This window comes from Microcebus murinus, chromosome 22, assembly GCF_040939455.1.
Source record: "Microcebus murinus isolate Inina chromosome 22, M.murinus_Inina_mat1.0, whole genome shotgun sequence".
NCBI classification, from domain to species: Eukaryota; Metazoa; Chordata; class Mammalia; order Primates; family Cheirogaleidae; genus Microcebus; species Microcebus murinus.
In genome coordinates, this window is record NC_134125.1 from 15,838,625 (window position 1) to 15,862,697 (window position 24,073).

A 24,073-nucleotide genomic window follows, 5' to 3' on the forward strand; every position below is an offset into this window, starting at 1 on the left:
CAGTGGCGCAGCCTTGCAGGCCCAGGAAGCTGTGCAGCCAGCATGTGGGCCGTGCAGGCCCGTTCTCCGTGGGAGAGCGTGGGGGAAGTTGAACTGACCGCGCGGGAGGGGTGCGCTTGTGTCTGGGCGAGGCGCAGAGAAGAGCTGTGCTCGGCTTAGCTGCCCTGGTGGTGTAGCTCTTCAGCACAAACATTTTCAGAGTGGACCTTCACAGCCCCTCTCCTGTCCAAGGCCATTAGTGAGTTATCTTGTCTGCACACAGAAGGTTCTGGTAGGCCCCCGTCTGCACGCCGATCAGAGGCAAAAGAATATCGGTGGCCACTTGCCTGCAACCGAGAAGTGGCACTGGTGTCCCTCCTCCCCACGGAGAGAGGAGGGCTGTTCTCTTCATCATGTCTGTAGCTGTCTGGCAGATGACAACTTATTTTCATGCACTTAGTCTCAGGTTCTCATCACAAAAACCACGTGAGATGAGGGAAGAGCTTGGCTTCAGGCTGAGCCTCTCAGCCCAGATTTCTGATTCCAAACCCCACGTTCCCTGTGTTGTCTACACCTGATCTATTCCTGTGTTAGACAACATTTGTATGGTTTTATCACCCCTTAGTTGCATACCATAAATTCACCATTTTTAAGTGTACAATTCAATAGCTTTTTTTTTTCTTTTTTTTCTTTTTAGAAGATAGAATCATTGTAGTAAATAGCTTTTTTTTTAGTACAGTCACAAGATTGTGCAACTATCACCGTTATTTAATTCCAGAACATTATCAGTACCCCTAAAAGAAACCCTGTACCTCTTAGCCAACACTTACACCCTCCCCAACCCTGGGTAACCACTTAGCTACTTCCTGTTTCTACGGATTTGCCAATTGTGGGCATTTCATATAAATAGAGTCGTATACCATGCAGCCTTCTGTGAGTGGCTTCTTTCACTTAGTGCCATGTTTTCATGGTTCATCCGTGATGTGGCATGTGGAAGTCCTTCGTTCCTTTTCATGGCCAAATAATATTTCACTGTATGGACATACCACATTTTGCTGGACACTTGGGTGGTTTCTGCTAGACATATTTTCAGTTATGATAGAAGGCATTATTTTTCCTAAGGGCCAATGACTATGTAAACATGAAGTAAAACTCGGCCAGCTTTTTTTTATTTTTTTTGAGACAGAGTCTCAGTCTGTTGCCCTGGCTAGAGTGCTGTAGCATCAGCCTAGCTCACAGCAACCTCAAACTCCTGGGCTCAAGCAATCCTCCTGCCTCAGCCTCCCGAGTAGCTGGGACTACACACATGTGCCACCATGCCCGGCTAATTTTTCCCTATATATGTTTAGTTGCCCAATTAATTTCTTTCTATTTTTTTAGTAGAGACGGGGGTCTCACTCTTGCTCAGGCTGGGTTCGAACTCCTGACCTTGAGCGATTACAGGCGTGAGCTACCGCGCCCAGCCTCCGACACCTTTTATTTGGCCTCAGTAAAAAGTGAGCAGCACCCATCGCCCTGGGAGGGAGCAGAGGCTAGGGTGCTCCCGGAGGTCTGGCTTTCTCCCAGACGTGTTCAGGCGGGAAGCCAGATGGAGTGGACACAGCACGTGGATGTTGAGTCCGGAGACCCGGACCAGGCTGGCCCTGCCTGCGGTCTGCCCTCCCTTCTGTTCTCAGAGTGGCCTCCCTTCTCTGTGTCTCGGTCATCTAAAAGGACTAGGTCACCTCTTTCTTGTGTCCTTTGGCACATGTGGCCGACCTGACATTGCCTTTTATCTGAGAACCCCAGAGAGTGACAGAGAACGAAATGGCGGTGCGCCCCCGGGTCCCCTCACTCATCTAACTGCAACTTCTTCGATGAGTCAGACACACTCAAGGCAGCGGTTCCCTGACACAGCTGGCCTGCTGCGTGGCGTGGGAAACTGAAGGCTGTCACAGCCCTCAGCCCTGAAGCAACTCTCTCCTCTCTCTCTTTTAATTTTCTCCCTCTTTTTTTTTTTTTTTGCAAACTTTAATGATCTCACTTATGTCATTCTCCTGTTAACCTTATCTCAACTCCTGCATGCCAACAGGCCAGAGCACGAGAATAGATAAACCAGTAATTTTCAGGAATGGATCGTGGTAACATTGTTATTTCTGACAAACCTTCAAGGTGACTAATTATCATGGGCAGCTCCCCAGGCGCTTTTGGGGGTTGGACCAGGGTTTCCCAGCCTCGGCACTGCTGATACTTGGGGCCAGAACGTTCTCTCATGTGCGTCGTGGCATGTGTAGCAGCATCCCGTCCTCTACCCACTAGATGCCAGTAGCAGCCTCCAGAAAAATGTCTCTGGACATTGCCCAGTGTCCCCTATGGTGGAAACTCGCCCCAGCAGCTGGGAACTGCTAGGTTAGACCGAACATCCTCTTCTAAGTTTGTCGTGGTTATCGTGAGTTGGGTTTTTTTGTGTGTTTAGCTGCAGGACGGGAGCTCGTGGCCCGTGGTCAGCAAAGCTTTGCCTGGTTTTTCCACTTCTCCTTCGGCGTGGGGTAGGGAGCATGGCGTGGCCACCAGTGTGCGCCCTTGCGTGTCGGCCTCTGTAATAATCACATGCATCCACCGTCCTAACACGATTTAGGGACTCCGGGGCTCCCTGGTATACTCATTCTTGGTGGAAGTTGCCACCTCCTGGTGGGTGTCCCTTGCTGTCCAGGCCCTTCCCTATGTTGTTAGCGCTTGACGTTTCTCCAGTCACCGTTGGCTTCTGCCTCATTTCTGTCCTCGATCAGTCCCACATCTCTCCCAGCCATCTCTCCTAGCTTTCCAGGTTTCTCTTTCCCATTCACTGGGCGCCTCTGTGTAACATAAAAACCATGCCAAGTCCCAGCGCTACAGAGCTGTCTGGGGAGTATGTGTGTGTGTTTTCTTCTCATTTCAGTTTTCTCTCCGGAAAAAAAAAAAAAAAAAAAAAAGTCATAGTTACTTTCAGAGCCCAACCTCTTGGCCTTTTAGAAATACTCAATATCCCTTTCTTTCATTTATATAAGTAAGCCAATCGCCTGGAACATTTCGTATTCAACATTTAAGTCTTTCTGAGAACCACCAGGGGCTTTGGAGACCCACAAACAGATAGCCCGATTCCTGGCCCCCTTCCATTGTGCAAGACTTGCCTGGCACGGTTTTTTTTTTTTGGTTTTTTTTTAAATGGTCTTCATCACTCAGCTGTTATTGCCTGGCTTGACGGAGGAAATGGATTCTCTTAAAACATAGCCCCCTCCCCTGAAAAGAGAAAAACAGGATAAGATCCAGAACAACTCCGGAAAGTCAAGAGCTCTGGGCTAAGAGAGTGCTGGGGGAACAGTCGCAGATGGGAAGTGTTCGGTTAGCAGGAGTCAGGCCCCTGGACTGCAGCAGGAATGCGGGTAAGCATTTGGAAACCTGCAGGTCCCTGCATGGAAATGAACTGAAGACAGCCCAGCACTGGGGAGGAGAGCGTGCGCCCATTTCGAAGGAGCCAGGTTTCCTGGACATCTTTATCTTTTTCCAGCACCAGGATAGAAAATGTGAGGCTGCCGCCCGAGGCTTGTTGGCAATAGCGGTGTCCGTGGTGTGATGTTCTCTTTCTTTCTCTTTAGCTGGAGACTGGCAGCGACGAAGATCGAAAGTTAAACCTCAGGTAAGCAGACTTTTCGTTTTTGTTGTGAAGTCTTTCTTCCAAGCAGGTAAGGCAACACTCTTGTTCCTTTCTTAAAGGGAAAACTCTCCAAAAGAATGCATCTGGTTTTTGTTTTTTTCTTGCCTAAAAAAGTATACTTAAAGCATATACAAAAATAGTGCTTTAAAAAGTCTACAAAATTATACCTGTTTAACTATAACCACCTATAATGACATTATGTCACATTTGGAAAGGAAGGGAAATCATTGCCCTTCTGCCTCCTCCCCTGGCATTACCATTATGAGCATTTTTATATATTTTCTTGCAGATTTTTCCTCTGTCTTAAAAAAAAATTAACCATTGTACTATACCTTTGTACTGTACTTTCTCACCCTGCTTTTGGTAAGATACTCCATTGGAGGTAAGCACTTTGCCAGTTTGAAACAGGTATTCAACCCTCTAGGTGTATCCATTCAGGGTGGTTTATGTGAGTAATCATGAGCAATCTTTGGCTGTGCTCATTAAAACGATTTCTTAAGATGTAGTCTTCAGTTGCTGTATTCACTTGTGGACACCAAAAACATCTTTCGTTTTCCTTTGCCAAAAATTAAGGCCTTCTCTTTGTTTGGGTATTTTGTTGGTTTACAGATGATTCAGCATTTCATTATATAATGTATTCCTTTGCCCCAAGGAACCAGTCTTAAACTCTGACCTCAGAGTTTAAAAAAAGTAAACAAACTTTCAGGCATTTTTTTTTTTAAGTCTGTTTTATCTTAGGAGGAGGAGGAAAATTAATTGGAAAAGGAAATGTGTGTTCAGAAATTGGGGTCAACCGTTCATTACTGAGAGCAGGATGTTCCCCTGGTTAAACTCTTATGCAAACGTGGTAGAACTATGCTTAGCCTCTCTTTGAAGTCTCTGCGTTGTTTGAGTGCAGGGAGGGAAAATATTCACTTTTATCGTGGCACCCGTTATATCTCAAGATCATGTGCGTAGGGAAATACTAGCCTGCAAAAGCCAAAGAGTTGCTGGATCCTCGTTTTTAATGTTCTCCGGAGACAAGAGGACACATTTGCCCTTTCACCCTGGGATTTTTGGTTGGGCGGGGCCTAGGTTAGGGTTTGCAGGCTGAGAACAGCCGGACTCCCAAGTGGAGGCAGTAATGGGCTGGGTTGTAGATCCGACTGTCTGGGTGAAGACAGGGCACTGGGGACTGTTTGCGGGAGGAGGATCTGGGGGAGGGGCTTCCTGGGCATCTGCAGCCCCAGGTGCCTAGCTCCCCCCCTCTGAGCACCTCTCCAGCCCCTTCCTGGGGCAAGGAATCCCTTCCACCCCTTGCGACCATCTCTTTCTCTTGTCCGTGAGATAGCATTGAGCCCTCTCACTTAGACTGTCTCAGGGGCAAAGAACTATTTTTATTTTTTAATTACCTTTAATGAGCTGACAGCAGAGTGTTTGGAGTTGTTTGCAGTTAATAGGAACTTACAAGTGGCCGTGATGTGAAAATGTGTTGTGATGGCCCTTTCTCGATAGTAAAAGGTCTCCTTCTCTCTGCCTAGTTTGGAGCTGCAGAGGCTCTTACAAAGGGGGCGGGAAATGACACTTTTGCAGTGTCATATATTGCCATCCTCAGAAGAACCCTAGGCGCGGTACTTTCCCAGTTGGTAGGTAAAGAACCTGAGGCCCAAGGTTGCATGTAGGAAATGCTACACTCAAAGCGAGGCCCCTGCCCCCTCCGACACCTGAGTCGATCATACCGTGCCGCCTTTCCGGAGACCAGGTTAGTCGAATCGGCTCTTTGGGACATCCAGGTGCGGGAACTTGCTGAAGGGCATCCAGGTGGTTAGAGGCAGTGCCAGGGCCAGAACCCGCTGACTTGTGTTGGGTGCCTCCCAGGATGTCAGGTCATTCTGACCCCTGACAGTCAGTCCCTCTTTGCTGCTTTTAGCGGGTCCCCAATGCCACCGTGACTGCTGGGAGACCCTGGGCTGGCGTCAGGGACCTGGGCTCTGGGCTCGTTCCCCCTCCCCCGTTCCCTCTTTACTCACCTTGACATTTCACTTCCCTTTTTAGGCAGAGAACACCATCCTGGTCTCTAACCCTCCTCGCCAGAGTCGGCACACTCTGGTGTCCTGGTTTAAGCTGTGATTGAAACCTTTTCACATCCACCTGTTAATTTGCATTGTTTTAGGTCTTTTCTCTCAAAGCCTCTCGTCTAGAGAAAAAAGTTGTGCAAGAGTCGTTTTTGTTTGTTTAGGTGGAGGAGAGTTAGGGAGGGGAGATTTCTCTTTGCTTCCAGTGGAGCCTGGAGAGAAACTGCCATTCTTTCCTCTCTAGGGGGTGCTGGGAGGGAGAAAACTGGGGGCGGTCCCTCGCTCCTCTTTTCTTCCCTTTGTCCTTAACTCATAGTTTCATGTTTTGGGTCATCCAGGAAGTCAGCTTTGACTCACCCCTTTGTGATACATTGCTGAATCATGGGGAGTCTCACCTGCTGTCTTCTTCCCCAGGTCCCCCTGGGGTGCTGTCATTCAGGTCCTCCCAGCTCCCTGTTGCATGGCACGGCCACCCATCGGCCTGTCCCTCTCCCATGTATGTCACCCCGAGGGCCCGGTCCCACCTGCGCCCTGCCTTCATTCTGTGCGGCTGGCCCTTCCCCCTCTCCATCAGGACCGCCCGGTTCCCCGATCACTCTCTGTCCCTAAGCCAATCCCTGCTTCGCTCGGCCATGGTCCTCACAGTCAGTGGAGGTTGTCCCCCGCCTGGACGTTTGTGACTTCTAATTCGGAGAAAGCAGGGAGCTCTTGGTCTCTCTCTCTCTCTCTCTTTCTGGCAGGTACCACACCTGCCCGTGGGGCAGTTATGTGTGCTTTTGTCCACGTTCCTAACTGCTGGGACATCCCTCAGTGACCAGGCCTGGGCTGTCTTCCTGCACATAGCATTTGTACAGCTTAAGCTTTTGACTCTGCGGTACACTGTAAATGCGTGTGAGCAATAGTGAGGCGCAGAGGAAAGAGAGTGGGGCTTGGAGTCGGGCAGACCTAGGTTCAGCCTCTGCCTCCTGGCCTGGTAGCTGAGTTCCTTGACCTCTCTGGTCTCGATCCTTCCACCTGTAAAACGGCAAGGACACTAGGCGACCTTCCCGGGTTGTCAAGTCTTTTGCCTGAAGCTCCTTGCACAGAATGACGGAACGAGGGCCGCGGTGGGCTCGGGTGCAACGTCCTGCCCTGTGCAGCGTGGGCCACAGCTCAGAAGACGGAGGGGCCGGCTCCCCTCGGGCTGCGGGCCCGACCTCGGATGCTCTGTGACTTGAGCAGCCTCTGCATCCTCCACCCGGCTACCGTCCCGCAAGACGCAAGGAAGAACGCACGCTTTGAGGAGCCAGTGTTGGGACTCAGACAGTTTCTCTGAAGACCTTCTGGGAAGAGTCTCAGGAGCTGATCATCTCCTGCCCAGCTCGCAAGTGACGGGTGCCGGGCGGCGGGGGCCAGTTCTCTCCCTCCTCTCACCCGCTCGGTGCATGTGCAGGCTGCCCGGCCTCTCCGGCAGCTTTCTGGAAGCCGTGCTGTTCGGACTGTGGGAACTGGTGAGCAGATGGCCCTGCTGGCAGCAGCGCCTGGCTCCCTCGCCATCCTGGGAGCCGGCTCGGTCTGGCATGAGACGTGAGTGGGTGTGTGCGCCAGGCAGGGCACCGGGCACATAATACGGTTGTGTTGTCCCCAGAGTGTGGATCGGGAGTGAAATTTTTTTTTTTTAATCCAGCGTTACCAAGTCAAGCGCTTGAAAGTGGTCCTTAGAGTTCTTTTCATTTTGTTCTTTGCAATTGCCTGCCCAAGCACACATTCGGGCCGGGGCAGCAGGATCTGATCTCCTCTGTGTTAAAGTTTGACTTTGGTGGTAAAGCGTAAAGTCTCCTACACCTCTGCCTGTCTCCCCACACTCCCTTCCCCTTTTGGTCTTGACCTGGCGTTCCCCCGGGGACCCTGTCCTCACAGCCTTCTGACGCTGGCGGTGCCTCCTCCCCCACCCCACAGTGCCAGGGCGGGGCGCTGCCCTGTCCTTTCCGCAGACCACACCTCCCTGTCTCCACCGAGCCCCCTGCTCTTGTCCCCTGTCCACCCTCAGGGAACCCTCGGGGTTCTTCTCTGCCTTTCTCGATGGTTTATCTCAGCCTGGCTTTGCGTCTCTCTCTGTTGACGGTCTGGCCAGTTACGTGCTTCCAGGAGGTGTCCGGCACCTGCTGTGTCCAGGCAGGTGCTAGAGGTGGGCACGTGTGGGGGTCGCCGTATCAGTTACCCGTCGCTGTGTGACACACTACCGCAAACGCCGCACGGGTTAGGACAGGACACGTTTACCATCTCACAGATTCCATGGGTCAGGACACGGCGTAGGCCGGGCGCGGTGGCTCACGCCTCTAATCTTAGCACTCTGCTCGAGGTCAGGAGTTCGAAACCAGCCTGAGCAAGAGTGAGACCCCGTCTCTACTATAAATAGAAATTAATTGGCCAACTGATACATATAGAAAAAATCAGCCGGGCATGGTGGTGCATGCCTGTAGTCCCAGCTACTCGGGAGGCTGAGGCAGGAGGATTGCTTGAGCCCAGGAGTTTGAGGTTGCTGTGAGCTAGGCTGATGCCACGGCACTCACTCTAGCCTGGGAAACAGAGTGAGACTCTGTCTCAAAAAAAAATAAAAATAAAAAGGCAGCGAGATAAACCGGCCTGGTTTCATGCGGTAGTGAGTGGTAGAGCCAAGACCCCTGCGTCTTGACCCCAGCTAGGCTGACGCCACGGCACTCACTCTAGCCTGGGTAACAAAGTGAGACCCTGTCTCAAAAAAATAAAAAATAAATAAATAATAATAACAAAAAGGACACAGTGTAGCTGGGCCCTCTCACGAGGCTTGGTGGGTCTCATCTGAAGCTTGGGGTCCTCTGGCAAGCTCATACAGTTCTTGGACAAATTCATTTTTCTGGTGGCGGTAGAAGTCACGGCGGCTTGCTTCTTCAAAGCTAACGAGGGTCTGCTGCTGCCACAGGGTCTCAGAAGGGATTGTGGTCACAGGAACGGCGGTCCCCTCTTGTCCCCGGCCCTGCCCACACGCAGGGAGAGGGGCTCCCCCAGGGCCCGCCGGTCAGAGTGTGCACGTGTGTTCGTGGGGTGCCCCCGGCTCAGTGCCGCGGGAAACGCATGTCAACAGGCAGGTCTCCATTTAGGGTCACAGATGGAACAGGTGGCCGTGTGACGGGGACGGGAGCCCAGTGCCTCTGGGAAGAGGCCGGGCCGCAGGGAGAGAGAGCCCCACGGGGCCTGACCTCCACAGCAGCACGGGCCCCGGCCTCTCCGCCCCGCACCTGGCTGCTGCTCGCGCTCTGAGGCTCGGGACTCCTGCGTCTCCCCGCCCTCGGGGAGCCTGACGTTTTCCTCCATGGCCGTAGGGACGGACGGGCCTGGGGCTGGCTCCCGCGCCCTCCTTCGCCGCCTCTCGGCGCTGCCACAGGACCTCGGGCCGGCCGCGGTGCAGACGGGCAGAGTGACATGCAGCCCATGCGGTTGCTGTCAGAATGAAACATGACAGTGACACGGACCTCTCCTCCTGTAGCAGACATTCAGCAAATGCCCCTGCCCGCCTGCCTGCACCTCCTTCCCGTACAGCTTCCGCCGGGGAAGAGTCCCGATTCTTCCTTCCTCCTCCCCCAGGCGTCTTTCTCTCCCTGGAGTTTCCCGGGGACTCGGGACTTGTTTGGTAGCGTGCATGCGTGTGCATGTTAGTGGTCCCCACGGTGCAGGGCTGGCTGCGTCATTTGCAGAGCCCGGTACAGGATGAATGCACGGACGGAGCCGTTTGTTAAAAAATCATTAAGAACTTCGGGAAGGCAGCGGCAGAGAATTAACCCCAGCGTGGAGCCCTTCGAGCGCAGGGCCTCGAGCAAGAAGCCGGCCTTGCCCGCAGGACCGCGAGCCTCCTGGGAAAGGGCCTTCCTCACCTGCCAGCCCACCGCACCTCGTGCACGCTACATGGCCACAGAGGATGCGTCTATTGGATATCCCGTTCTGCACTGGGCAACCAGAAGTGGCCTTGGACGCGCAGGAGGCAAAGGACGGAGGGATTTTGCCACGCTGCTCCCCCCCACGGCTCGGTGGTGCAGGTGCTGTTAGCTCAGTCTCTCATCTGCTTGCCTGTGAGCTGTGCACTCAGCAGACGTTTACTAAGCTCCTACTATGTGCCGGGCACTGTTCCCGGAGCTGGGAACACAGCAGGGGACAGAGCAAAATCTCCGTCCTCGCAGCTGACATTCGGTTGGGGGATACAAGACAGTGAGACAGGCCGGGCGCGGTGGCTCACGCCTGCAATCCTAGCTCTCTGGGAGGCCGAGGCGGGTGGATCGCTCAAGGTCAGGAGTTCGAGACCAGCCTGAGCAAGAGTGAAATCCCGTCGCTACTAAAAAAAAAAAAAATAGAAAGTAATTGGCCAACTAAAAACATAGAAAACGTTAGCTGGGCGTGGTGGCACATGCCTGTAGTCCCAGCTACTTGGGAGGCTGAGGCAGGAGGATCGCTTGAGCCCAGGAGTTTGAGGTTGCTGTGAGCTAGGCTGATGCCACGGCACTCTAGCCTGGGCAACAGAGCGAGACTCTGTCTCAAAAAAAATAAAAATAGGCCGGGCGCGGTGGCTCCCGCCTGTAATCCTAGCACTGTGGGAGGCCGAGGCGGGCAGATTGCTCTAGGTCAGGAGTTCGAAACCAGCCTGAGCAAAAGCGAGACCCCGTCTCTACTATAAATAGAAAGAAATTAATTGGCCAACTAATATATATAGGAAAACATTAGCCGGGCATGGTGGCGCATGCCTGTAGTCCCAGCCACTCGGGAGGCTGAGGCAGGAGGATCGCTTGAGCCCAGGAGTTTGAGGTTGCTGTGAGCTAGGCTGATGCCACAGCACTCACTCTAGTCTGGGCAACAAAGCGAGACTCTGTCTCAAAAATAAATAAAATAAAAATAAAAAGGCAGCGCGATAAACCGGCCTGATTTTGTGCGGTAGTGAGAGGCAGAGCCACAACCCCCACGTCTTGTTGACCCCAGAACCCGCACTCCGAACCTCAGAATTCCAGAGCTGCTGAGCTACTCCGCCTGTTCCCCCCACGTCAGCCCTGTCACCGGGAGGCGGAGTGGCGGTGTCCGGAAGAACCATGGCTTTGCGTCCATTCTCCCTGCTTGAGCCCGTGGCGGCGCCATCGTGCTTTGGGCAAGTCCCGTCGCCTCCCCGAGCTCCGCTTAAAGCAGGAGTTGCCTCGCGTCACCCTTCCCTGCCACCGCCCGGGTATCTTGGGAGGAACGCGGCTGGCTCCTGCTGGGCGCAGGCTCTGGGCTTGGAGCTCCGCGCACGTCCTTGGTGTCATTTTGTTGTCGCGACCGGCCTGCAGCGCCGGGACTCTCCTCACTCAGTGTAAGGAACTGGAATGGTTCGGGGAGCCAGGGTTTGAGTGCAAGTCTCCCTGACTCGAGAGCCTGGCCTTCCTCCTTTCTGCTCCACTCCCTCAAGCAGACACGCAAATTTGCGTTCCGCCTGTCCCTTCCTGTCCCCATCCCCGTGGCTTTTTAGGGGGTGGCCTCCCATCGACACCCTGGGGCACACAAACTTTTAAAATTCTGGAGCTGTGGACTCTCTGGCCGTTCCTCTGGGTTTAACTCGGATATCGTATTATTTCTGCAGTTCGTTGGCACATTTGACTTTAAAATCGGAATTTGCCTTCAACATGCATATATATCCTTTTAATTAGAAAATTCGTCCTAGGGTGGAGAGAAATGAGGACAGAGAGGTGAAGAGTTAATTTGATTGGATTGGAGCTTAATTAAACCTATTAAGTTTCACTTAAAGTGAATTTTGCTCAGAGTCTAGTAGGTTTCATTAAACTTTCAAAGTGCCAGTGCTTAGACTTCGGAACAGTGCCACGGGCCCCGGTCTCATTCTTCTGGCTCGCTCAGCAGGCCGAGGGGGTGTGTGCGCCTGCAGGCTCCGCTTGGGGGTGACAGTGGCGCCTGTAATCATTCTCGCGGCAGATGGCACAGAGCTTGAGAGGGAGTCAGAAGACCTAGGCTCTGTCTTGAGATGTATTGTCTTGCTGTGCAACCTTAGGCAAGTCACTCCACCTCTCTGGGCCTCTCTGTTCCCTCCTGCATAAAGTAAACAGACAAGATCACATCATGGTTCCCAAATGAGAGAGAGGCCTCAGACCCACCAGTCGCGTGCTGTGTTTGTATTGCGCGTCTGATCGTTTGCTGTCCGTTCGTAAGGGGCCGTCAAGAGGTTTGTCCCCACGGGGAGCGCGAGGCCGCACGTCCGTGGGGTGTCTGGCCGTGCCAGGGTTGTGGTTGAAGGCCGGGGTGCAGAGCGCTGACCCCTTGCTGGGACCCACCTGCCCCTCAGGGAGCGCTCAGCCAGCCGGGCCACACCCTCGGGAGCAGGGCCTCACGCTCGCCGCCTGCCGTGTAGACGGAAGAGACTCCGGCTTTAGAGCCGTCTTTGGCGTGCGTTGTGCTGCGATCAGATCCCTGGATCTGGACGAGTTGCTAGAAACTTCCCAAGACGGGGAGGACGTCCACACAAGTCACTCTGCCTCAGAGAAGGCTGGAAAAGAGAAACCGGGATGGATGAAAAAGGACTGAGCGGAACGAGGAGCAGCCACTTTGAAGGCGAGCTGGGTGACCCGGCCGGGCTGGGGGGTCCTGCCTTGGCGAGAGGGTGGGGCGCAAGGGTCTGCGTCCCCAGAGACTGCGCGCTGGTGGCAGGTCACGCGGGGGGAGCCTTGCACGGACAGAGCAGGCGCTGGATTGGGGCACAGTCGCCACTTACTTGTGTGACTGTGGCCCCGCGCCAGCCACCCGCCTCCTCGAAGCTGGGGGAAGACCCACGCCAGTCCCGGGGCCCTTGTGAGGTTTAGAGACGGTCTTGTCCTGTGTGGTGTCCGGCCCATGCGTGACTCTCGGTAACCGTGACTGTCATTGGCGATGATGCATGAGAGCCACCATTCTCGGGCGCCTTTGTATCTACAGATTTTCTTTCTTTTCTTTCTCCTTCCTTCCTTCTTTCCTCTTTCTTTCGTCCTTCTTTCTCCCCTCCCCTCCCCTCCCCTAATGGTTACTTTTTTTTTTTTTTTCTCTGAGACAGAGCCTCGCTTTGTTGCCCAGGCTAGAGTGTCCTGGCGTCAGCCTAGCTCACAGCAACCTCAAATTCCTGGGCTTAAGCAATCCTCCTGCCTCAGCCTCCCGAGTAGCTGAGGCTACAGGCATGCGCCGCCATGCCCGGCTAATTTTTTCTCTCTCTATATATATTAGTTGGCCAATTACTTTCTTTCTAATTTCATAGTAGAGACGGGGTCTCACTCTTGCTCAGGCTGGCCTCGAACTCCTGACCTCGAGCAATCCTCCCGCCTCGGCCTCCCAGAGAGCTAGGATTACAGGCGTGAACCACCGCACCCACCCCGAATGGTTAGTTTTGAAGCTCTTTTTTCAAAGCCTTTGTTCCGGAGGAGCAGGCTGTCAGGAGGGCTTGCGCTAGGACATGCCTGTCTCTCCCTGCAGGGGGCGATCCTGCAGTCGCCCCGCGCTCAGAGCCTGGCAGGTGCTTGCCAAGAGTTTTCAAGGCGTGTTTCATGTTTCCCCAAATCTGGACCCAGTCAGAATTCCCAACAGGGAGGGGACCGTTGGTGTGGTCTGGAGAGAGCCGGGCTGGCTGCCACCTCTGGAAATCACTTGTCACTTCCCTTGTGCCCAGGCCTGCCTGGGCTGTGCCGCGTCTGGTGCAGGCGGGAGTCTGGCTCTTTAGGTCTGGAGATGCAGAACTGTCAGCTGCCCCTGCAGCAAGAGGGCTCCCCGAGGAACCCGCACCCCAGGCCCTGGGAACTCCTGGGCAGCACGTGGGCTGGAAGGGAGAAGTTTCTCTTGTTGAGCAGCCTGGTAATGGAGGTGGTTTTTATTTAGTTATTTGCTATATTTATCAATTCAGCCAATGTGTATTTAGTGCCTATAAATGGGTTCTGTGCTCAATGCTGGGGACTCTGTTGCCTAAAAAGGAGTCCTTAACCCCTGGGGGTAACTCGTATGCTGTATCTACCATAGCTCGTTCCAGAAGGGATTTGAAGTGGCTTATAAAATTCATAGGGAACAACAGAATTTAACCTTAGTGAGAAAATTGGAACATGGAGAGAAAAGAAGGTAAAATGAAGTCTGGGGAAGGTTTGGACATGGAATGCATGGCATAACATTGGTACAGTTATTAGAGTTTGGCCACGAATCTGACCTTGAGCTTCCTAGTAGTCAAAGCAAAGAGGGAAACAAGATGAGTTTCTTGATTCGTAGTGTCCTTAAAATACCAGCAGGTCAGTTCCTCTGAAGAACTCTTCCTGGTAGGTAGGTACCTGTGGGTGTTCCTAAGGGGACCCAGCACGATGGACAGACAAAAAGGTTGTCTTAGCTCTGGCCCTGCAGCCCATGGGGAGAGCTGAGGCTGCATGCCCATCTCACCAATTAACCTGGGTGTTTGTGGTCTGTGGAGGTGAGGTCAGCAGCAGTGCTTGGTGCCGGAGCTACCGGCCGCCCCAAACACTGGGAACAGGATGCTGAGTCACATCCTGCAGGGCTGCGGCATCCTGGCTCCGAGTGCCCTTCACAATGGGAGGCTCTCGTGGGCACGTTGACCCCTGCTGGCCCAGACATGTGGTGGCAGGGCGGGAAAAGGCTAAAATCAGGTCTGCCGTGGGCCACGGCTGTGCGTGGGAGGCAGAGGCCCTCAGATCTGGACACACAGACCAAGAAGAACTAGGAGGGCAGAGCCTGTCATCGTTCCCTGCTGCCGTGTGCGCAGAGCAAGGCCGCTTCTGTTCTGGAAAACACAGAGGGAAAATGGTCCTGGGGCGGGGAAAGATCTCAGCTGATGAGCGAAATAGTATCCGAGAGCTGGAGGAAGAGAGCCAGGAAATCTGCCAATAACAACGATCAGTAGAATGATCTCAGCATTTATCACCTACCGGTAAAGAAAAATGACAATTGGTGTTTTACGCACATCTGATTAAGTGGAATTTTTAAGGGATAGTTTTTAAAATTTTGAAATACTTTCAGACTTACAGAAAAGTTGCAAATACGATGCAAAGAACTTTTCTTCGGAACCATTTGAAAGCAAGTTGCCATCCTGCTGCTCGTCGCCCTTGGAGTACAAACGCCCCATACGGCCATCCGCGCGGAATGCTAACCCTGACACCGTCTCACTGTGTAATCCGCAGACCCGTGCGAGATTCGTCATGTGTTCCCATGAGGTCCTTTGTAGTGACAAGATCCCGTTCGGGAGTGCCCATTGCGTGTAGTTGCCCTATCTCTTGGGTCTCCTGCAGTCTGGGACATTTCTCAGTCTCTCTTTGGCTGTCGTGTCCCCGACACTCGTGTCCAGGACCGTCATTTTGTAGAACATCCACCGTGTGCTGTGTGTGACAGTCCCTTGTGATTAGAGTCAGGCCGGCACCTTTGGTAGGAACAGCACACGAGTGATTCTGTGTCCTTGTTGAGGCCCATCAAGTGGCTTGTGATTTCCTTTTGTCCTGTTACGGTGACATTCACTTTGGCCACTAAGGTGGATTTTACTGGGCTTCTCTATTGTATAGTTATTCTTTTCCCCATCATCGTTAAGAAGTTTTTCTTGGCCAGGCATGGTGGCTCACACCTGTAACCCTAGCACTTTAGAAGGCCAAGGCAGGAGGATCGGGAGTTCAAGACCAGCCTGAGCAACATAGCAAGACCCCGTCTCTACAAAAAATAGAAAAATTAGCCAGGCATGGTGGTGTGCACCTATAGTCCCAGCTACTCGGGAGGCAGAGGCAGGAGGATCGCTTGAGCCTGGGAGTTTGAGGTTGTAGTGAGCTATGTTGATGCCACGGCACTCTAGCCCAGGTGATAAAGCAAGACTATGTCTCAATTTAAAAAAAAAAAAAAAATTAGAAACGATGAGTTCAAACTGACACCTTCAAGTCCTATGCAGCACCTGGGGGTTCATTCTCGTTTTCTCTCTTCCCGTACTTGTAATTCGTCCTGGAATATGTACCTGTTTCCTCCGTCCCCTGCCGGTGGGCGGTCTCCATCTCTCGGGCCTCCCCGGTTCGGATGCCTGCCCTGGTCTGCCTCGACACATGACTTTAGGTCTGAGCTGTTGGGGAGCAGAGGTGGGGTGTTTCGACACTGTGTTTTCCGAAGCTGTCAGTTTGGCTGAAACACAGCGCTTGAGAGCAGAGGACTCTGCTTTCCCCTTCCGGCTTCTCCGCCTCTCGGTCACGTGAGCCCGGGCAAGTGGCTTGCCCTCCCCGAGCCTCCTCCCCCGTTTGTGCGGCACAGATGGACGCAGAGGGGTCCGGTAGCTACCGTGTGTGGCGTGCTCAGCATGGCGCGCCACCACCACGTTTATTTTTAGCATTATATTTGTTGAGTGCCCACTGTCTTCTGGGCACTGGGATGGGTCCTGAGACAGGGAAGTCACAGCCTTAACTGTCAAGGTGCCCGGGCTGGTGTGGGGACCTAGCTGCTGTCGTGTGTTCCAAGCACTTGGCTGCCAAGAGGCCCTGACCCCCAGGTGGCTGTAACTCACTCACACCATTGATGTTCTGAGTCTTTTTTTTTTTTTTTTTTTTTTTTGAGACAGAGTCTCGCTTTGTTGCCCAGGCTAGAGTGAGTGCCGTGGCGTCAGCCTAGCTCATAGCAACCTCAAACTCCTGGGCTCAAGCGATCCTCCTGCCTCAGCCTCCTGAGTAGCTGGGACTACAGGCATGCGCCACCATGCCTGGCTCATTTTTATATATATATATATATATATATTAGTTGGCCAATTAATTTCTTTCTATTTATAGTAGAGACGGGGTCTCGCTCTTGCTCAGGCTGGCCTCGAACTCCTGACCTCGAGCAATCCTCCCGCCTTGGCCTCCCAGAGTGCTAGGATCACAGGCGTGAGCCACCGCACCCGGCCTGTCCTGAGTCTTATTTGTCCGGTTCGCCATGCTGGTGAGTCCGTAGCGTTCCTGCGACACATAGATTGCCAGAAGGAGCCCCTCGTGGGATGCTTTGGGACCGGAGAGGAGGACATCTCGGCTAGCGTACCCACCAGTGTTCACTTTGAATCTGTTATCTGGCAGGCCCAGAGGGAGATTTAACAATTCTATGCGTTGTGTCCCATTCTGAGGCTCAAATGTACCAGCAGGAAGATGCCTTCACCACCAGACAGTAGCCAGGTGGGTCTCGGAAAATGATCTGGAAAGCAGGGAACTTGGGCTCCTGCTACCCTCTGAGTACAGTTGTTGCTCAGATCCGTGAGGACTGGTTCTGGGTACTCCCCCCCCCCCACGTCCCCTGAGGATCCCAAAATCTGTGGGTGCTCAAGTTCCAAAATCGGCTCTGCAGAACCCTTGGATTCAGGAAGTTCCACCTGCCTCGAATGCTGGGTTTTCAATGTGTATTTGGTTGAATCTGTGCTATATGTATGGAACAAGCGGCTTAGCCCCTAAGCCTCAGTCTCCTCACCTACAAGATGGGAGAAGGTGCTAGAAGATGTTGAAAGTGAGGAGCCATGGCTTGCAGCTAAGGCCACGAGAGAAGAATTCCTGGAGAAGACACGAACACTGAAGACAGGCTCGATGGGGGGAGGGGTGCTGTGAGTGGTGGGGCTATGAGGACCGTGGTGTAGCTAGGGACAGAGCAGAGAGTGTGCAGAACGGGAGAAATAGTGCAAGAGGTTTTTATTATAAAGCATGTTTTCTAACTGTATTATAAGCCCCCTGAGGTCAGGGAATGTCAGATGGGTGAAATTTAGGTTAATGGCTCATAGTGGCTGCCAGCGAAAGTCAGCACCAAGAGTTTGGACTCTATGGATGATGTCGCATTATCGAAAGTTCTGGAGCTGGGAAATAGGGTAATGAGAGCCGTGGCTAGGAAACTGCAGAGCGAGCTGGAGGCTGGAGACAGAGGGCAGGGGCCTCTCTAGAGGCTAACGGTCCCCAGAGCTGTGCTGTCCTGTCCTGTGGCTTCTAGCCCCGTGTGGCTAATTGACAGTAATTAAAATGAAATAAAGTGACAAATGCAGTGCATGGGTCACACTTACTGCATTTTAAGTAGATACCCATGGCTGGTGGCTGCCATATTGGACAGCAGATAGAGAACACTGTGCATTCCCTTGGTCAGCCCTGTCCCACAGGGACATTCTGAGTACCTGGCACAGAGCTGGGTGCACGGCGGGGCTGGGTAGCTGCTGCCTGGCTCGTGGGGGTGAGGAGGGCCCGGACTGGGATGGTGACTGAGAGACTGGGAAGGAGGGACCCTGAAAAAGTTAGGACTTGATGAGTCACAAACGCAGGCTGGGGCTGCCTACCGGTGAAAGGGCTGAGAACCTGGCTCAGTTGGAATCATGTGTTCTTAGGATTTTTTAATTGTTTCAAAAACATTTCCTTCGTGTGCCTGTTAATCCTGGCCGGTTAGATTGTCTTTGCTGCCGTAGCATTTCTTGCACAATGCAGCTTATATACCTCCTGCCCTCGTTCAGGGGGCTTAGATGCTGGTATACCAGATGCACGGAGAAAGATGTGCTCGCTGTCACTTCCATGGGGCTTGGGGGCTCTAGGGGAATTGTCCCAAGGTTTTCAGAGCTGAGTCAAGGTACATCTTTGCTATCTTATTCATGCAGGGGGGAAAAAAATAATTCCTGCATTTGCAAGCTTGCTGGCCAGTTGAGCTGCTTGCTCCTACCCATTGGTGAGAAGGAGAGCTGTGTAGCTGGCTCAGAGAATGTCTCTTACCGTCTGGAATATTTTGGACATTCCTTCTCTCTGAGAGAAGCCTACGCCTTCTAGCCAAACAATACATGCCCCAGCAGCACAGATATTTGTCACGAGCCCCTGCCAGCATTTCTCGTCTATGACCCCTTTCCCTGAGCATTAATGCAATGCCCTGCAGAGCTGGAATTTCTCCATCCTCAGCCCTGTGGTTTAGGGGAACATCTTGGGAAACTCTCATTGACAGGTGTGTCCCTAGAGTTCCTTGTTTTCTTATACCCGGGAGGATGGCATTTGGAGTAGGCCCTGCCAGATTGCACCACGAAACACAAAAAAAAAAAGAATAAGACCTTGGTATAACTCAGGGTCTCTGTGGCTTTTATTTTATTTTTTTGTTTTTATTTTTGCTCAAGTTCCAATGCGATGCAATCTGTGGCTTTAAACATGAGTTCAAAATAAGAGAAGAACCTGTGGGAGAACCATGGATGGAATTTTCCATTCCACTTACAGTCGTTAGTTACTCTCTCTCCAAACAGTGAGCTTGCATTTCCTTTACATCTTTATAAACTTTACATCTCTAGGAATGGGATCTGACTCTGCCTAAAACATCACCCATAGTGGTTTTGAGGTCAGTCTGTGTTTATCAGCTTTACCTGCGGCTGGTCCTGCCCTCTGACCTGTGGGTTCTGCAGAGAGAGCACAGAGCTTGGAGCCTCGCAATCACATTCTGCCTGTTGCTAGCCATACGACCATAGACAAGTTATTTATCATTTCCTGGTCTTGGATCTTTCATCAGAAGAATGGAATTGTAAGAATGAAGTGGGAAAATGTAGGGACAAGCTCTCTGTAAACTATGAAGTACCGTGTAGATGGAAACCATTCTTTACTTGTTGCAAACGGTATGCACCGAGTGCCTACAGTATACCAGGCATTCGGGTGCTGAGAATTTGTTATGTTGACAGCTCAGCCACAAGCCTGAGGTTTGCTTCTTAGCTTTGCACATTCTGAAACTTGAATTTATGAGTTCACTCAGGGATGAGCAAGTTCTGAGAAACTGATTTATGCTAACCAAACTTATAAGGCACTGATGTATAAAGCAGAATTTATAAATTCACATTTACGAATAATGCACAAGGGGGCCTTCTACGGCAGAAACCAAATCCTCCTGAGTTTGCTGTAGGGATCATACGACATAACCTTCTTACTTTCCTGCTTCCCGAGCCCCTCTGTCTGCTGATCCTTTTTGAGGCCCCGCTCAGTATCATTTCTTCCAAGGAGACCTCCCTGGACCCCCGCGTGCATGTGTGTCTGCAGCACCCTATACCTTCTTTTGCTGCGGAACTTGCCGCGTCACTTTGAGGTGACTGTCCTGGGCCTGTTGTATGCACGAGACAGTCACATCGCTGCAGAGCAGGAGCCGTGTCTGTTTCATCGCTGAATTCCCAGGGCTTAGCGCTCCCGGGGCGCAGTAGACACCCTATAAATAAATACTTGTTAATCTAAGCGGAATTAACAGAACCTCCTCTCTGGAATGCTCTTCGGCACCCACCTTTTCTGTGGGTGATCACTTTACATTAGTTCCTTTTTTCCTTAGAATTACCATCAAGTCCAAGGGACGAGCCACGGGCCCCTCAGCGGTCACCATGAGACCGGAGTGCAGTCAAGTGTGAATTCTGTCCTCGAGAAAGCAACTCAGTGAGTCTCAGCCAGCCCGCTCAATGCGGGACCCTCGACGGAGCCCATGCTTCAGGCTCACATTCTCCGATTTTTTGCAAGATACAGCGTCAGAAATCCTAAAATCATACCGTTTCAATAACTTCCTGTTTCCTTAGGTATAAATTGGTGCGCTAGTGCCTACTTGATCTGCCTCATAGAGTTTTTTTTTTTTTTTTTTGAGACAGAGTCTCGCTTTGTTGCCCAGGCTAGAGTGAGTGCCGTGGCGTCAGCCTAGCTCACAGCAACCTCAAACTCTTGAGGCTCAAGAGATCCTTCTGTCTCAGCCTCCCAAGTAGCTGGGATTACAGGCATGCGCCACCATGCCCGGCTAATTTTTTCTATATATATTAGTTGGCCAATTAGTTTCTTTCTATTTATAGTAGAGACGGGGTCTCGCTCTTGCTCAGGCTGGTTTCGAACTCCCGACCTCGAGCAATCCACCCGCCTCGGCCTCCCAGAGAGCTAGGATTACAGGCGTGAGCCACCGCGCCCGGCCCTGCCTCATAGAGTTTTGTAAACATCAAATGAGTTGACATTTGCCAGAATGCTTTGTCCGCGGCAGGGTTTATCAAAGCTCTCATCTGTTGTAGTTATTACTGTCGTCATTGCATGCCATTCACGCAGGGCCTCCTTTGCAAGACAAGAACATTTGTGACTCCGCAAGTATTTGGTAGTTACTATGCTTCTGAGAGGGCCATGCATTCTTGGTGTTATCTTTTACCAGCTGAAAACATTTACCATGCACCTGTACGTACAGTATTTTCACAAAGCCCATGAAGAAGCCAGTTTTTTTGTGTGTCTTCTGTCATTACTCAGTCCCAGGGGTCTTGACCTTGGCTGTGCGTCAGGAGCACCACTGGAACTTTGCAAAGAGCTGGTTCTCAAGATAAATCACAGACCTTCCGAATTAGACCTTCCTTCTGTTAAGGTTGGACCTGGGAGTGAACGTGTTCTCGAAGTTTCAGAGGCGGTTAGGATGTGTATAACCAGAGTTGAAAATCAGGGGCGTTCACGTGATATTTCTGTACCAACTGTATTCGTTCTTAAGGAAATTATGTTTCTAAGTGGCATGGCATACACCCAGATCACCAGTCCTTGAAGAAAATGGTTATCTTTGCCCTTATTGATAAAAACAGGGTTCTGTTCATTCATTCATTCAAAGGGCCACATATTTATATGTGTGGAATACAGGGCTGAGCCTGATACTATCAGGATGTATCTATAGTAGAACATACATTAGAACCAAAAAATATGGATTTCCCAGACCAGTGCTTTTTATTTTCTTATACTTTAAAGTGTACCAGAATTGGCCGGGCGTGGTTCACACCTGTAATCCTAGCACTCTGGGAGGCCGAGGCAGGAGGATCGTTTGAGCTCAGGAATTCGAGACCAGCCTGAGCAAGAGTGAGACTCAGTTTCTACTAAAAAAAAAAAAAATAGAAAGAAATTAATTGGCCAACTAAAAATATATAGAAAAAATTAGCTGGGCATGGTGGCGCAGGCCTGTAGTCCCAGCTACTTGGGAGGCTGAGGCAGGAGGATTGCTTGAGCCCAGGAGATTGAGGTTGCTGTGAGCTAGGCTGATGCCACGGCACTCACTCTGGCCCGGGCAACAGAGTGAGACGCTGTCTCAAAAAAAAAATAAATAAAAAATAAAGTGTATCAAAATTATCATGGGAGTGGTCCAGGCTGAACTCTGATGTAGAACCTTCTTTTCCCGAAGTTCTGTTTCCGGAAACATCCTTCCTTTCCTACACACGATGCATTCCGATGTTGGGAAGCAGAGCTGGAGGTGGGATCCGGATTCTGACTTGTCACTGTCACGTGTGTGTGAGCAGAACCAAAGCGGCGGCACCGCAGTCAGCCACCGGGGCAGACACGGGCAGAGGTGACGGTGATGTGACCGCTCTGATTTTCTCTCTGGACGAATAGAATGACATTCCCGGGGTTAAGAGAAGGGGAGTGGGCATAGCCCTGAGTCTAGTCCCATCTTGGAAAGGGGTCCATTCCTGGACAGGCAGGTGGTGGCTCCCTCACCTGCCCAGGGTCGGAACAACGGTGGTGCACACTTCATTTAATCCCGTAGGGAGGGTTGCTTGATCATCTGGGAGCTGGGGGAAGCTTCCAGGTAAGGCGTCCCCAGAAGCCCCCACTCAGTGCCACCTCCTTAGGAAGAGTCCCAGAACTCACCCGTTCAGTGACCCCCTTGCTTGCTGCAAGCCTTGGCAGAGTGGCTTTCCTGGGGTACTTGCCCCGTTCCGCCTGGCGCCTGGCTATTCACGTGTTGACTTTATCTCACTGGCGGAAGACTGCTCACAGCACAGTTCCTGGCCAGCATCTTCCGGGTGGGTTTTGGGATCACGTCCCCACTCTTTGGGACCTTGGCGGCTGGCCCTGCCCTGGGCACCACACGTATCCCAGAGCACCTCGTGTGTGTGTGTGTGTGCGCGCGTGCACACATGTGGTTCCCTCTATCTGGTGTGTCCTCTAGAATAGCTGTTGTTAGCATGACCAAAGAAGTTTCAGAATGTAAAAGGGGCTTTAAAAATGTAGAATACCTGCAGCAGCCGCCCCACCGTCGGGTGCATGGCTGGCGATTTGAAAGAAAGAGGCTTCCTTCAGTATGTTGATTTTCACCAGAAGGGGGTCCTGTGGCTTGGGGTGGGGCCCTTGGTGGCCAGCTGTTTGCCCTCACAGTTTCTATTGCACACCCCAGGGCTTGTTCCTGCAGCCTGCAGAAAAGCCCGTAGGAGTGCTGTGATTAGAGGAACTGCAGTTGTTTTGCTCCCTCTGAATGGCCCTCTTTCATTGGGATGTGCTGGGACAAGGACCTTTTTAAGCCAAAATATCAGAGGCAGACAAGAGTTCCACAAGAGCCATTTGCTCTTTGGGTGGGAACCTCATCGGAGAAGGAGGACTCCGGTCCACAGGGCTCTCGGGAAGGGACCCGTCAGCGTCTTCCTGGCCTTTCCTGTTTTTTTTCCATCCGGAGTGGATGGCAGGAGCTCTGCGGAAAGTTCCAGGGGGTGTTAAAGATGCGAACACGGCAGTCTCGAACTTTCTCTCTTTGACCGACTTCTGCATCTTCCTTCGGCCGCCTCGGTTCTTCTGCCGTTCAGAGGTTTCCAGCCCAAATTAGTATGTGTGACCACCCTGATTTCTGTTCTCCTAACCATGTCTTGGTTTTCGGGTGACACCGTCTGTTTATATTCTGAGGGTTTGGGGTTTTGGGAGGGGCACTGATTGAAGTCTTTTGTCTGTCTTCAATGCTTTGCAGAAACTTTAATCTTACAAAAGCTCCCCGAATGGCAGTAATCAGTGCCTGAGAATGTATTTGTGTCTCGGAGATAAAAAACATCGAGGCTAGTGGTGGAGAGGGCAGTGGCTGGACATTTTTTAATCCCTCATCAAGATTTTTCTTAAGGGCATGGAGGAAGATGTGTCTACTTTGTCAGTCTGGGCGTGTCCTTCTGTAACTTAAGTCAGTCTTTTTTAAGACACTAGAATCTTCTATGGAAGGCCGGTTTTTCTGTAGCTAGATGGTTTGTGGGTTTCCCCTTCCTTGTCATGGGCACCCGGTGAAGTGTGTGCACCCTGGCTGACGTGGATTTCATTAAGGACTTCCCCGGCGGGGCACTCTGAGGTCCTCATAAATCAGGGTGCTGTGGCTGTCGCTGGTAAGGCTGGCAGAGAGAACCGGCCGGGGCCCGGCCGTAGGAAATAGCGATCGCATCAGCCACCCAGAGGGCGTGTGAGGCTCCGGGCCCGGAGTGAGCTCAGCACAGAAGCCGGGAAGCCGGGTCACGGAGAGTATCTGCATCTTGTTTCCATAAGTCCTGTGACTGACCATACTCTGCGGCCTCCCACCCCTCCCCCCAGGAGCCCTCTGGTGTGGTTTTCCTCCCGCTTAGCCCCTTACTGTATGCACAGGATGCTGGGTGACCTCACAGCCT

At 52.1% G+C, this 24,073-nt stretch overlaps 1 protein-coding gene across 1 annotated transcript in view; it reads left to right on the top strand.

Annotated features, from left to right (window-relative positions):
* Nucleotides 1-24,073, top strand: part of SSH1 (slingshot protein phosphatase 1) — a 65,429-nt gene that overhangs the window by 1,033 nt on the left and 40,323 nt on the right. Inside the window, exon 2 of the mRNA XM_075996639.1 lies at nucleotides 3,594-3,634. Within this exon, the coding sequence (XP_075852754.1) occupies nucleotides 3,594-3,634 (41 nt within the window). The remainder of the gene's footprint in view (nucleotides 1-3,593; nucleotides 3,635-24,073) is intronic.